The sequence below is a fragment of the Corvus kubaryi genome, unplaced genomic scaffold, assembly GCF_017639235.1.
Source record: "Corvus kubaryi isolate FWS band 111438036 unplaced genomic scaffold, C.kubaryi_AGA036_p1.0 67, whole genome shotgun sequence".
Taxonomy (NCBI): Eukaryota; Metazoa; Chordata; class Aves; order Passeriformes; family Corvidae; genus Corvus; species Corvus kubaryi.
The window spans coordinates 6,451,270-6,464,346 of record NW_024582055.1 but is presented as its reverse complement, the minus strand read 5'-3'; the positions used below and the strand labels follow the sequence as shown (position 1 = coordinate 6,464,346).

Genomic DNA, 13,077 nt, shown 5'->3' with positions numbered 1-13,077 from the left:
TTAGGACTGTAACAATATCTGTTAAATGATTGCTTCCGTCCTGGAAGTGTCTAAGGCCAGGTTGCATGGGGCTCTGAGCAACCTGGTCTGGTGGAAGGTGTCCCTGTCTGTGGCAGGGCAGTTGGAACTTGGATGATTAATAAAGTCCATTTCAACACAAATCATTCTATGAAATATTAATGAGAACTTTAATGGAGCTTTTTTTCCTTTTTGTTCTTGCAAGACTTGCTGGGGGAAGACCGTTCCAGTGCTAAGTCAGGGTCTCCTCCGGTTGGAAGTGGACTGAGGCACTGCCCAGATCAGCGGATCTACAGCAGCCAGGGAAGGGGCCTCTACAAGCACGACAACCAAGCACCTCACCAAGCAAAGCTTTCTGCACATGTGCTTGGATCAAACAAAACAGAACCGTTTCCTGCTGGAGAGAAACCAGTGACAAGGACACGGACCAATGGCGTCACTGGCTACGATACGGACACCAGTCAAGACTGCAGGGACAAAGGAAGTATCAGCAGCAGGAGCAGGAGTAAAGGTTGGAAACCAATGCGAGAGACACTGAATGTAGACAGCATTTTCAGTGAGACTGAGAAAAAACAGCAGAGCCCAAAGCACAAAGCAAACCTGAGCAGTAAATCTAAGCATGAAAAGGAGCGGAGCTTTAATCACTGGCCAAAGGAAAACCAAATGCAGAAGGGTTTAATGACTATATATGAAGATGAGACAAAACAGGATACAGGAAGTCGAAGTTCACTGGATTCTGAGGGAAAAGGGAATGCTGAAAAAAGCAAAGGATTTACAGAGAGAAAACTCCATGGTGATAACTGGCAAATTCAGAGGACAGAATCTGGGTATGAAAGCAGTGACCATATCAGCAACGGATCTGCAAATCCAGACTCTCCTATTATTGAAGGAATCAATACAGCAGATGCCAAGATTGTGAAGGAAAGTGCTTCCTGCAGGTAATGCTAGTGCTCTTTGAGCTTGCATAGGTTGTATTTATGGAAAAATGACCTGTTCTAAAGTTTGTGTTGTTTAAAATCAAAACCACCCAGGAAAATATGCTTTGCAACTTGCTTGAAGTCAGGTATGTGGAAAGCTAAAGTGTATCTAGAAATAAGGGTGTGGGCAATTAAGTGTTCAATTTACCTTCGCTCTGGTTCTGTTTGGGAGGTGCTGAGCCAGTCACTGAGGCACTGAGCCTGAACTGCTAAGCTGTGCTGAGGGGCAGGGTATGTTCATTTGTAATAATTGCTACACTCTTACGAGATTTTTAGACTGCGTGTAACTTTCCATCTGTAATGGAAAAAATACAGTGTCCATATAAATCACACCTGTAACATTGGTACAGACAGGCCCTGAAAAGGGGATGGGAATGGCAGTAGGTGAATCTTGGGTGCTGTTACCAGTCACAGTGCAGAAATTCAGTTTTCTAGATCACCTTGGACACATACTGATCACTTGGTAATTGACTGACCCGTTGGAAATAAATCTTTGCTGAAAAGTGTAAAATTACTAAAACTGGCTGGACTTGATGATCTGAAGAGGTCCATTCCAACTTAAATCTGCGATGCTGTGAAATAAAGTTATAATCCTTCCACATGAAGTTTTCAGTATTGTGTATCTCAAACTGTATGTGGAATGTAGATCCTTCTAAAACCCATTCATTCTTGTTTCAGATCTTGTTTATATCCATAAAACGGAAGAGCACAGCTGGGAGCCCAAGCCTAGTCACTTTGATAGATCTAATTTGATGGATCCGAGCAAATTTTCAGGCATATATTTTCATGGCAACCTATTTCACAGGAAAAGAGAATGGCAAATAGGATATGAAAAGGCCTTGACCTCCCTTCCCTTTCTCCCACTCTTTCCCTCCCACCAAACTGTACAAAATCCCACTATGCAAAAACCTGATGGGCTTTTATTGGCTAATGACATAATTATGTATAACACTACTCCAACTCATGGTTTTATTTTGTGTTTGACAGGTGTCTCAAACAGTGGTTTTGACAGCTTAAACTCATTTTTAAGCATGCCCATGAGGCAATGGGACACCCAAATGTGTCATTTTGTGAGAGAGAATATGATAAATTTAAAACAGCATAGTTCATTAAGAAGCTGCTTATGCTGTTGTTTAAACATTTGTCAAATAAAGAAAAAAACATACGTTATCAAAATACAGCTGACTTCCTGGGACTTCCAGAAGTGCTTTATATGATTGGTAATTTCAACTGGCTGGCAATACTTACTAGTTTCCTTCTAACCTTTCAGACTCTGTCTCATAAACCCAAGAATATAGAAACTAATTATTTGAAAGTTCTTCTAGAAAGTGGAAAAAAATTACTGTTTTGTTTTTAACTCCGTTCTTCATGTTTCTTTCAGTATTTTTCTTGTTTTCCTGTCCTGTCAATAAGAGGGGTTCTTTTAATTGAATTCTTGCCACTGTGTATCTCTTCCCTGCCTTACTCTTGTGGAAGGTAGGAGTTGGCAGGGTGTTTGTCAGCTCCCTATCTGGATTAGTCATGCGTGTTTTCTGCTTATCTAAACCAGCAAGATTTAGTAAATCCTCTGATAATTTTTTTTCTCTCCTTTTGGGTTGGCAGCTGTGATCTTCCAGTTTTATTCCAGTTCGAGGGGAAGAATAATTAAATGAAAACCTCTAGGAATGAGATACCAAGTGGCAATCACAACTTCTAATGATATTTGTTATCAAAACAAAGTATTAACGAATAGCAAATTATCAAACTAGGAAAATGGACAAGATGGAATGCTGATTAACAGGTTACACTTACTGAAGATATTGATAGCTACAAATAAATTGGATTGGATGACCAGTGGTGTCTGTTCCACAGTTTCAGTGTTGTAATCCCATATGTGCTTCTTTTACAGCGAACAGAACTTGCCAACCAAAAAAGCTGACAGTGTGTTACATTCAGCACCTGAGCAGAACAGAAACTTCCATGGTAAGAACCCATATAAAAATTAAGTTTTCAGAAACTATCGTAGATGTACCAGAATTTCTATTCCCCCAAACCCCAAAAAAACTTAATACAAATGACATGGTAGTTTGGTTCACTCCCTGTGGTTTCCCCCAAAAAATTTCTAGGAGCTTCCTTGGAGGATACTAAGCAAGACTTTTATTTATTTTTTTTTTAAGATATCTGGGTGGACTGTGGCACCATTTGTTTTCCTCCTAGATATGAAGCAGTATCAGGAAGAAACACTTGTAATAAGGAAGTCCACTTCCTTTTACATACTAATATGTCTGCTGGGGTTTTATAAAGTTGATAAATGCCTTGGCATATAAGTATTATAGGTCAGTCTTAGGCCAGCCAAAATCATTATCTGCTGTTGCTGAAACAATGGGAGGGTGCTTGTACAAAGAGGGGCAATAAATATGAGGCCACTTCCTCAGGAAACATTTGATTTTTATAGATATCATACTTCTTTTCAAATAATGTATAATATAGCTTCTCCTAGGACTTAAAGTGGGGGGTGGGGGTGTTGCCATACCACTTCTACATTTTCTGTCCATATTCTAATCTATTTTTTGGTGCAGAAAGAGAACTAATTTGGTGTTTGCTTATTTTGATGACCCAAAACAAAAAAAATGAGTCGCAAACTCCATTAATGGAATGCAAAGGTCTGGTTCTGCATGAGATTTATTCTGCTTTAGTTCCGTACTATACCATTCTTATCAAACACAGTTGGATAGGAAAAAGGGAAAAAAGTCACCAGTGAAAAATACTTAAAATACTCTTTAGGCATGAGAAATGGGTGGGCTAAAACAATGGACTGTTCTCTGGAGAGAATACTTAAGTATACTTAAAACTTTCAACATGCATCCTACGTTTTTCTTAAAAAAGTGTAGTGATTCCAGGTGATCCTCAGAGTTATCATAAAAAATTGATGATAGGATCCAACCTATTCAGTTATTCTAATTCACTAACAAATTATCAAAAAGCTTCTTTTAAAAAATGAATGTATTTAACTTAGTTTTGGAAAATAATACTTTTAATGGAAGTGATCAATGGACCGAAAAGAGATCTGAAGGATTTAATAATTTCACAGGTATGTGGGGTTAAAGACTTATTTGGACTCAGTTTTTAGGTTGTCTAAAAAGTGTGTCAGGACACCTTTAGCAAGGACAACAGGTATCAGTTGTATTACCTTATTTTCCATCTCTGAATAGTCTGAACGAGACATGGGTTGGTAGGTAAATATCAGACAGACTCACAGAAAATGGGACTTTAAAAACAAATGCTCAGTCCTTTCTGAGAGGGGAATGGAATATTAAGAAATCTTTGTTAGGCTCTCATGGCAACTCCAAAAAAATATGTCTGAGTGGTTTTTTTTGTGTGGAAAACTTCTTATGGAAATAATGTTGGACTTCTAATTATGCCCACCGTTGGTAGTGCTTTACCAGCTCCTTGTTTTTCAGTAGAGCTGAATGAGGCTACTGTTCAGCACTTGAGGAATTCTGTCCCTGACTTACAAAAATAAACTTATTGTCAGAACATTATAAAGATAGAAACACTGGATCACACAGTGACTGGGAGATCAAATGGCTGCTCCTTACACGGGCAGTAAGCAGTAGATAACTGTAGTACTGAAGCAAAGGTCCCACAAGGCCAATCCCTAAATTGTGTGGTTAGATTTTGGCAGGAAAATGTAAATATTGAGTAAGCAGATGTAGTATCCATGATTTATATTAATCACTTTGCGTTTATGAAGTTTGAACTTGTGAGCTCAGGAGGCAAAATTTTTATTGTGTTTAGAGAACTTGAGACATGAGTAGTGTGAGAGGCAAATTACCAACCTCCTGTTCTGCAAGTTAGATTACTAATTTTGATGGTTTTCCCATTGTTTTTAATGGTTTTCCCATTGTTCAGTTCAACAGCATGAGACAACTCAAACTGAAATCTAGAATCATTCTGAAGATCTGGTTAGTGTGAAGAAGAATACAAATTGCCTTTGCTTGTTGTGTCACTTCAGAAAACCCCACAAACCAACCATAACTCTGAAAAAGACAGCTCATGCTTAGGAAAACTGTACCTTTATAGTAATAATTCAAAACATGCAACTGCACGTAAGGAAAACCAGTTCTTACCCTTATGGTGCAGTCAGTGTACGTGAATGCCAAGTTTAAAGAAATGAGTGGAGAACTAAATCTTGTAGCTACTTAGCTTGCTTACCATGAAACAGAAACAAAGAAATGCTTTTCTGGAATGTCTTTAAATGATAGAAGAACAATATATAGGAAAGATTTTGCAACTGAGTGTTGCTCCAAAAGTAAAGTTTCTAGAATATAAGAATTTTTTTTTAAGGAGATTGGTCACTGTTTTTTAGAAATAATATTCCATTTTGGGCAAGTTATAACATACATATTACTTCCTTGACTGAGAGATTGTTGTTGTTCAACATTTCCAAAGCTTCCAATAAGTTTGGCTGTCATTTCAACTGAATACAGAAAATGTCTAGACTAAGAGAGAGGAATTTGCTACAATATTTGTTACAAAAAGTATTACTTTTGTTGTTGGTTTTTTTAGTGACAACTTGGGAAATATTAAAAAAAATCCAGGAAATGTGCAGCTAAAACACATAAAGAGGAAGTTGAATTTAATGTGGAGTTGAGTTTTTGTTGGAGGTTTTTGTAGGGGTTTTGTATTTATTTTCAGTTCAGCTTTTTTCTCAACAGAAACTGGACTTGGCAGATTTTTGCACATGTTCTGTATGTGTAAATGGAGATACTAGACGAGACCTTGTCTGTCCTACGTGTGGGCTGTAGAATGGATGTTAATCTTTTGAAAATCTGAATTGGCTACCCAGATGTGAAAATGAATGTTTGTAAATGTTAAAAGCAGATCAGTTTATATGTCAGAAGGCAATAATTACCTTTCATTTATTGCTCAGCTCTTTACGAGCCATTGATAAGGATGCCGAGCTCCAGCTGAGCAGGGCTTGTGTGTCCCATATTTAGGTTTGCAGAGATCGTAGAGCCAAAATTCCCAATCGAGCCGGCGTCTGGTTTTAACCGTGCATGGCTGTCCTGTCAGCAGAAAGGAAAATAACACATCTATTTTTAAGTTCGCTGGAATTCCGCAGGCACAAAGCACCTGGTGCGGCTGGCCGTGCCCGAGGGAGCCGCTCGCTGGCCTCTGCTGCCGCCTGCCGGCCGCTTGCGGCACTGCCCTGGGAGCCTGCGGAGTCCTCCGGGAGCTGGGCTTGGAGTGAAAATCACCAGTCTGCACTAGAATGAAGTGTTTCTGCGTGAAATATAACCTCATTGTTGGTTATCTCACTGTTAGGTAGCTCTGTGGCACACAAGCGGTTTCGAACCTTCAGGTTAAATACTTGTCTCTTCTATGGGCTCATTCAGTAAGAATATTTTCCCATAAATATGATTTCTAAGGCTGTGGGATTGTTTATTGTGACTTTTTTTTTTTTTTTTAAATCTCAAGACTTGCAGGAAAGCCATATGGGGGCTTTGTCTCCTGTGCTATATGCTGCTTTAGCCTCTATTACCTGTGTCCTTGGTCAAAGATTTCATGTCTTTAGTCTCACATCACCTAAAGAATAGGGCAGATATTGAGCCTCAAAACAAGTATCACCAAACACCAACACCCAAAGTTTTCAGTTTAGTTTTGCTCTGTTGTTGGAGTTTTAAGTCATATGTTCATAAGTCTAAAGTTCTAAGACTTTAAATATTTAAACTTAGGGAAACAAGTGAAATAGGTGTAGCAGTTGTGAGTCTAGTCTGTACACAGACAAAATAAGCCATTGTAATAATAATAATAATAATGATAATACTGAGGAGAAGAAGAAGCCACTTCTTTGAGTGGCTTCAGAGCCACTTCAGGACTGATATTAATGGGCTAATCATGGCATTACTTGCCATATACTTGGAGTATCTATGTCTAAACAAATAGACTGCTGCTTGTCACTTGCCAAGAGAGTGTTTTATTCTGTGTGGTGTTGACATGAATACTTCAATGCTTCCTTTATTTCCAGCTCACTAGGAGCTGCCTTGTTCAGAACTTGTGTATTTTCAAGGAATGGTTCTTTGCCTGGGAAGAAGGAGCTTCTGGAGGAGGAGTGCAGTAGTGCTGGCCCAGGCACTCAGTGCTGTGTGTTTGGGGCACATGGGTGACAGTGCTCTTTGTCTGCCCAGTCTCTCTGTGAGCTGTACAGTCTTGCTTTAGGGTTTGAATTGTTTCAAAGGATGTATTTCTGTAAAACCCACAAACAACAGAACAACCTAGACCACCCTCAGTCTCTACAGTATTCATTCTATTTAATTATTATAACACAATATGAATCTTTAGAAGTCATACATAGTTCTTATTTTGTAATTTAAATTACTTTAGATGTCATAATAAGCAATAAACATGCTTTTAGTAAAAGCTTCTTTTGAAAATGTGCTTTTGTCAGATTAAATATTAAGGTGATCTTGAAAACATATCTACAGGACTTCAAAATTGTCATAATTACTTATTTTCTGGTAAGAAGAACACCCAGAAAATTTCCTCCAGATTCTAAGATCTGACCACCTGTGACAGATTATCTTCAAAATGGTTTTGATTAATCTCAAATTTTGAAAGAGATTGTTCTGTTGTATTTTGTTTGTTTCTGTAACCTCTGAGGAATTATAAAGAAGGAATTGGACTGTATATCTGTTAATATTGCAGTATTTTCTTTTCTAGCCCCAGATTTGAGGAAAGACCAGATCAGTTCCGAAGTTAACTACAAACCTCATCCTCATGCTGGTTTCCCAACAGAATTATATTTGCAGGTGCCCAGTCCTCCAGTAAAGAGGTAACCAGTAGTGGCATGTTCCTCTGTGAAAGTTCAAAAATACTGAATGTTGTAATATTACGATGTTCAGTATTAAGCATTGAAGTGTTAAGGTATTCAATATTTTTGACAGGCAATTCCTTTTGAATTTTGCATAATTGATGGGTCTAAATTCTCTCTGTCTTTAATTTTGATGCTGTCAATGTCACCATTAGGGGATTTTAAACCATCTTACCAGAAAGAGGGATTTAACGTTTTTCTGTTTGGAATTATATGTAACATGCAGTGATTAACCAATTTATGGTTAGTGCAATCACCCCATAAAGCTTTGAAAAGTCTGTCTGGAAGGGGGGGAAAGTTGATTTGTGTTTAGAAGCTGCTGCTGTACCTTGTTGTTTCTAATATGAACACTAAGTGCTCAGTATCTCCTAAAACTCAAGAATCTAAATACAAATTTATCAACTGGAAGTAACATGCAGTATTTGAAAAATGCATGTATCAGAGTCATGAGGATGTTCAGAAGAGAGCAGAGGTTATATTTGACATAGTCCTGAATGTTGAAGGAATTCATCTTGCCTTCTTAGGGCACATTTACATTTCTAATGAAAGAAACTTTGGAGTAATTTAATACAACTTGTACTCCAAGGGCTGTATGTTGAACAGAGCCCAATTCTCTTGTCAGTTTGAATATTTCAGCGGTTTTACCAGGGCTGTATTTGAAAAAATCCCTGTTATTTGAGCCTTTTCATATGTTTTCAGGGATACTTACATCCTGTGTGATTTTTGTATTTTAGAGCTGAAATGCCCGAGATCAATAGGAAGTATTTCCCATCATCAGTTCTCCAGCCAGTTCTCAAAGAGATTGTGAAGTCAGACAACAGGAACAAGGCGAACGAGCCAAACTCTTCCGAGTGGCTTCAAACAGAGAGGTTGGAGAAGGTGAACGTGCCGGTGCATTGTGCGGACAGCGTGCCCCACCCCTTCCCAGACAATGCCTGTGGCAGGAAGCCGATCCACAGCGACTTTCCCCCCCCTGCCCAGCCGCAGTCTCACCACACAAAAACACTGGGTCCCAAGGTGGGGCTGGTGCCCTGTGCGCCTCAGACCCTGCCGGAAAGGCCGGCGGTGCTGCCCGCCCCTCCCAGCGAGCACGCCGGCCACCCCCTCCGAAGGGCGGAGCCCCTCTGGGTGCCTGAAGCCGTGTACCAGAACATTCCTCCCCCCTTACCTCCGAAGAAATACGCTCTGAGCACTTTGTCAGGAGCAGAGAATAACTCGGCAGTGGATGTAAAATCACCGGAAGCGTTGCAAAATAGTCCATTAAGGCAAACAGGTGCGCCTTCAAAATCTGCATCAGAAGCAAGCGTAGTCCCAACTGAACAAAGGCTTAAAGAGCCCTTTCCAGGGAACGAAGTGTTCGTTCATAAACCGGATTCTCCACCTCGCTTATCAGTTAATGAGTTCTGGACTGTGTCTGAGAACATGCTAAAGAAAGGATCCCGTCACACAGGACCCAGCCCTGGCTATGCGGATGGGAATGACAGCGTGTCCCTAACCACTTACTTCTCGGTAGACAGCTGCATGACTGACACCTACAGGCTCAAGTACCACCAGAGGCCCAAGCTGTATTTTACAGAGAGTGGAAGCTTCCACAAGGAGAAGCATCCTCCAGCAGCTGGAGTAGATCTGAATGCCACATACCCTGCCACTCTTGAGCCCAGGCATCCCATCCCCGAACAGAGGTACAAGGCAAATGCAGAAGGAATACACTGCAGTAGATAGGTTCTTCAAGAAAGCCACACCTGGATCTGACTTGGGCATTTCATGTAGTCTGTAAAGGGTCACAACCTTGAGTGTGTGTGTGTGTGTGTGTGTGATAACCAGGTACCCAGCTGACTGCACTTTGCTTGGGAGTTGTGACTGTTCAAATGAATATGCAAATAGAAGTGAACAGAGGAGAAGAGGTGCTAACTTGTGGTTCCTTTGATTTGTTACTCTAGTTGCCTTAATGCTTACCTCTGTTACTCAGCTTGTCTTCTACAGTTTGTATTCAGTGTGGTCCCTTGAGGAGTGCACACCTTGCAGCAGCGGGATCGGCTGGATGTTACTGATTGTGTAAGAAGATCTAGTTAGCTGCAGCGTAAGAATTGTTCCTTCAGACTGTGGTCACTACGTTCTCAGACTAACAAAAGGGATAAACATGCTACCACAACTAATGCAGTACCTGTAGTCATAATAGAGCAGTATTTGTCCTCAGAGGTAGCACGAGGTGACACGGTTTTTTCAACTGATGTCTCTCAGAGTCTGTGCTTTCACAAACCTTCAAGTGTCTTTAATGCAAGTTTACCCAGAGGATTTATTTTTTATTTGAAAAGCCTTAATAATAATAATAATAATTCTTTAAAACCTGTTCTTGTTTGCAAGTGTTAAATGAGACTTTCAAAGGGAATTGAAGTAAACTGCAGTAATACTGTCCTGTTAATACCCCTGCTCTTAGTGTACGTTTTTAAGCACATTTATCAGATTTGTTCACCCTTTAAGCTATATACTTTACCTTATTAAATTTAACTTCATAAGTTACAAACCAGTATAACAGAATAGGATGCTAATTTTAAGTACAGAATTATCACGAAACTACGAAAGATTAATTTTATAACATTTTAGAAGTAATTACTGCTTATGTTCAGTTCTGACTTATTCTACAATTGCATGCAAAGTCAATGCTGCTATTTATTAAACTCCCCTTTTTTATTCAGCTTGACATTTTGGTTCATGGGGATCACACATTTGTTTGGTTTTTTTTTTTACTAACATGTTTTCCCATTTGGAACAGTCCTACATATGGAAATGGTCTGCATTAGCAGATCAGGCTGAATGTGCAGCCATTCAGACTGGTGGCTAAGGGGCCATGGGAAGAAGTAGTTCCTCTTTCTCTGCTCTGTCCCTCAGCCTCCAGTTTTGGCAGCTCTGGAATTTACCTTGTCTTTTGTTAGCCTGACTTAATCTCCGTAACAAGGAGGAAGATTTATTTGGCTTTTATTTGGTTAGTTAAATCAGTGCACAGAACCATCTAGTGAGTGCTGAGGCAGCGTCAGCAAAGCCTGACACAACCCAAAAAGGCAAAATGTTTCTATTATTCACATTAGAGTGTTAACTTGTGGTGCTGCTGATTACACCTAAACATCAATGCCTTTTATTTATTGAAATAATGCAAGAAGGTAAAATATGCATAATAAACATTCTTACTTGCACTGTTAGTTAGGAAGACTTTTTTTTTTAATGTGTATAACCTTATGTACATGTGTTTTAGTGCTTCAGCCAAATGATGGCAATTGTTTAGCACAATTATCCAAGGTAAACATTTAAACAGTAGTTTTGGTTATTCTGCAGCAAGGTCAGGTTTTTTTCCTTTTAAATGACATGTACCTTACAGTAGAACTGGAACATTATATATATGCAACAAACCAGGTATCTCAGATTAACGTTCTTTCTACCTTGATCAAAATTTGTTGTAGCACTTGGGGAAAAAAAATTAATTCTAGAATTTATAGTGAAAATACTATGCATGTTTATGTATGGCTGCTAGTAAACAGCAACTTAAACAATGATCCTTTTGTAAGAAAATCAGTTGAATACAGAAGAACGCTAAAAAAGAACTTGGGTGATTCCTACTGTAATATTTTTGAGAGATTTCAGAACCTGTAAATTAAACTTTTCTAGTTCATCTAGCCATGTTACATAATACACAGAGCCAGTTAAGTACAACTGTCCCCTAATACCTGTGTAAAAACGAAGATTATTGGAATTTGTAAATAATGTATAATTTGTAAAATGTTTTGCAAAAAAGAAAAAAAATCTTGTATTTGAAATGACAGTATTTTTATGTATGGATAGCACAGCAACAACTGTGAATGATGTTAGAACACTTATTTTTAAACATGCATAGCAATGTTGATACTTCTGTACCAGGAGCAATATGAATGCCTCTTACTGATACCAATGAACTCTGCTCCCAGTAAGCACAACTGGTAAACTCCTCTCTAAAGTAGCTGCAGTAACTTAGGTGTACTTCAGTCTCCTCGCTTAGCTTGAAACAATCTTATCAGACAACTTTCTCTGTGTTTACCAGGTATTTAATGATTAAATAGACAGCTAATCAAGGCACCTTCATTTTTATATTTGACTCTGCACTCCATGTATGTATGTACGTAATATTTGCTAACTAATATGTGATAACTTGTTTTAACTTACCTAGGGTGCCTATTTATTTTTTTATAAATGTCCCCCTCGAGCTATAGATTTGTATAAGAGCCTAGACAATTTTTGTAACAGTAAAGATATTAACAAGTCTTGTAATTAATATATTTTTCAGTCTTTAGAATTATTTTCCTGCAAAGTTCTGCTTGTTCAAAATACCAAGATAAAAATTTAAAATCTTTGCTGTCTGTTCTTTTTGTGTTCCACGTTTAAAAAAAAAAGAAAAAGTTGGCTTTCCAGAACTACATTTTTAAAGCGACAGGTATAATGCTGCTAGTGATGGTTGGAGGTTTTTGTGGAGATGGGGTTTTGAACAGTACTCTTTTGAACAGTAAAATTAATCTTCTGAACTATTTTACAAAGCTGTTAAATAGATTAAACTTTTAAAGTAGCTATGAAATGCATAAAGCAATTTTTATACCACAGTCCCACAGACTGGGTGACAAGTGATTGACCAACACATGAGCTACCTTACTATCTTTACTAGGGATAAGCAAAAGTTGCCGGGATCTGTGTACTCTGGAGCCTCCAGAGTATGTGCCTATGGAACAGCTTGAGCCCAGTGCAGCACAAGCCTGCACTTTGTTAGCTCTTAAGTTTTCTGAGATAAGCAAAACCTTTCGTGTCAGATCTAGCTGAAGGAGAAAACTAACTTAGTGGAAGATGCCTTAAAATTCAACTTTCTAAGCCTTAATAGCCATTAAATCTCACCTGTCTTCCGTATCAAAAGAGAACTGGAGCAACATTACAGTCCTTTCCTGACAGGCTCTTCCCTGCAGCTTTCACTTGTGATACCATGCCAGAGGGGGAGGAAACAAAAGGTAGTGAATGCAGTGAACTTGTCTCTTTAACGTCCTCATTTGAAAAACTAGAACCCCCCTTCTTCTGTTTGTGAGAATGCAATCATAGTTCAGGGCTCCTGTGCACCTTGAGTCAAGATCTCTGAAGCCACTGATCTCACAGGTACCAGCAGCCAAGATCATAAATGCAGGTCTGACACATGAAACAAACCACTGCCAATAGCAAAATTGT

The 13,077-nt window shown here is 38.9% G+C and overlaps 1 protein-coding gene across 3 annotated transcripts in view; it reads left to right on the top strand.

The window, feature by feature from the left end:
- Window positions 1-12,226, top strand: part of USP53 (ubiquitin specific peptidase 53) — a 29,994-nt gene extending 17,768 nt beyond the window's left edge. For all 3 annotated transcript variants that reach the window (XM_042048487.1, XM_042048488.1, XM_042048489.1), the window contains 4 exons: window positions 224-956; window positions 2,884-2,957; window positions 7,698-7,809; window positions 8,583-12,226. In XM_042048487.1, coding sequence (XP_041904421.1) covers window positions 224-956; window positions 2,884-2,957; window positions 7,698-7,809; window positions 8,583-9,570 — 1,907 coding nt within the window. In that variant the 3' untranslated portion in view covers window positions 9,571-12,226. The remainder of the gene's footprint in view (window positions 1-223; window positions 957-2,883; window positions 2,958-7,697; window positions 7,810-8,582) is intronic.
- The last annotated feature ends 851 nt before the right edge of the window (window positions 12,227-13,077 follow it).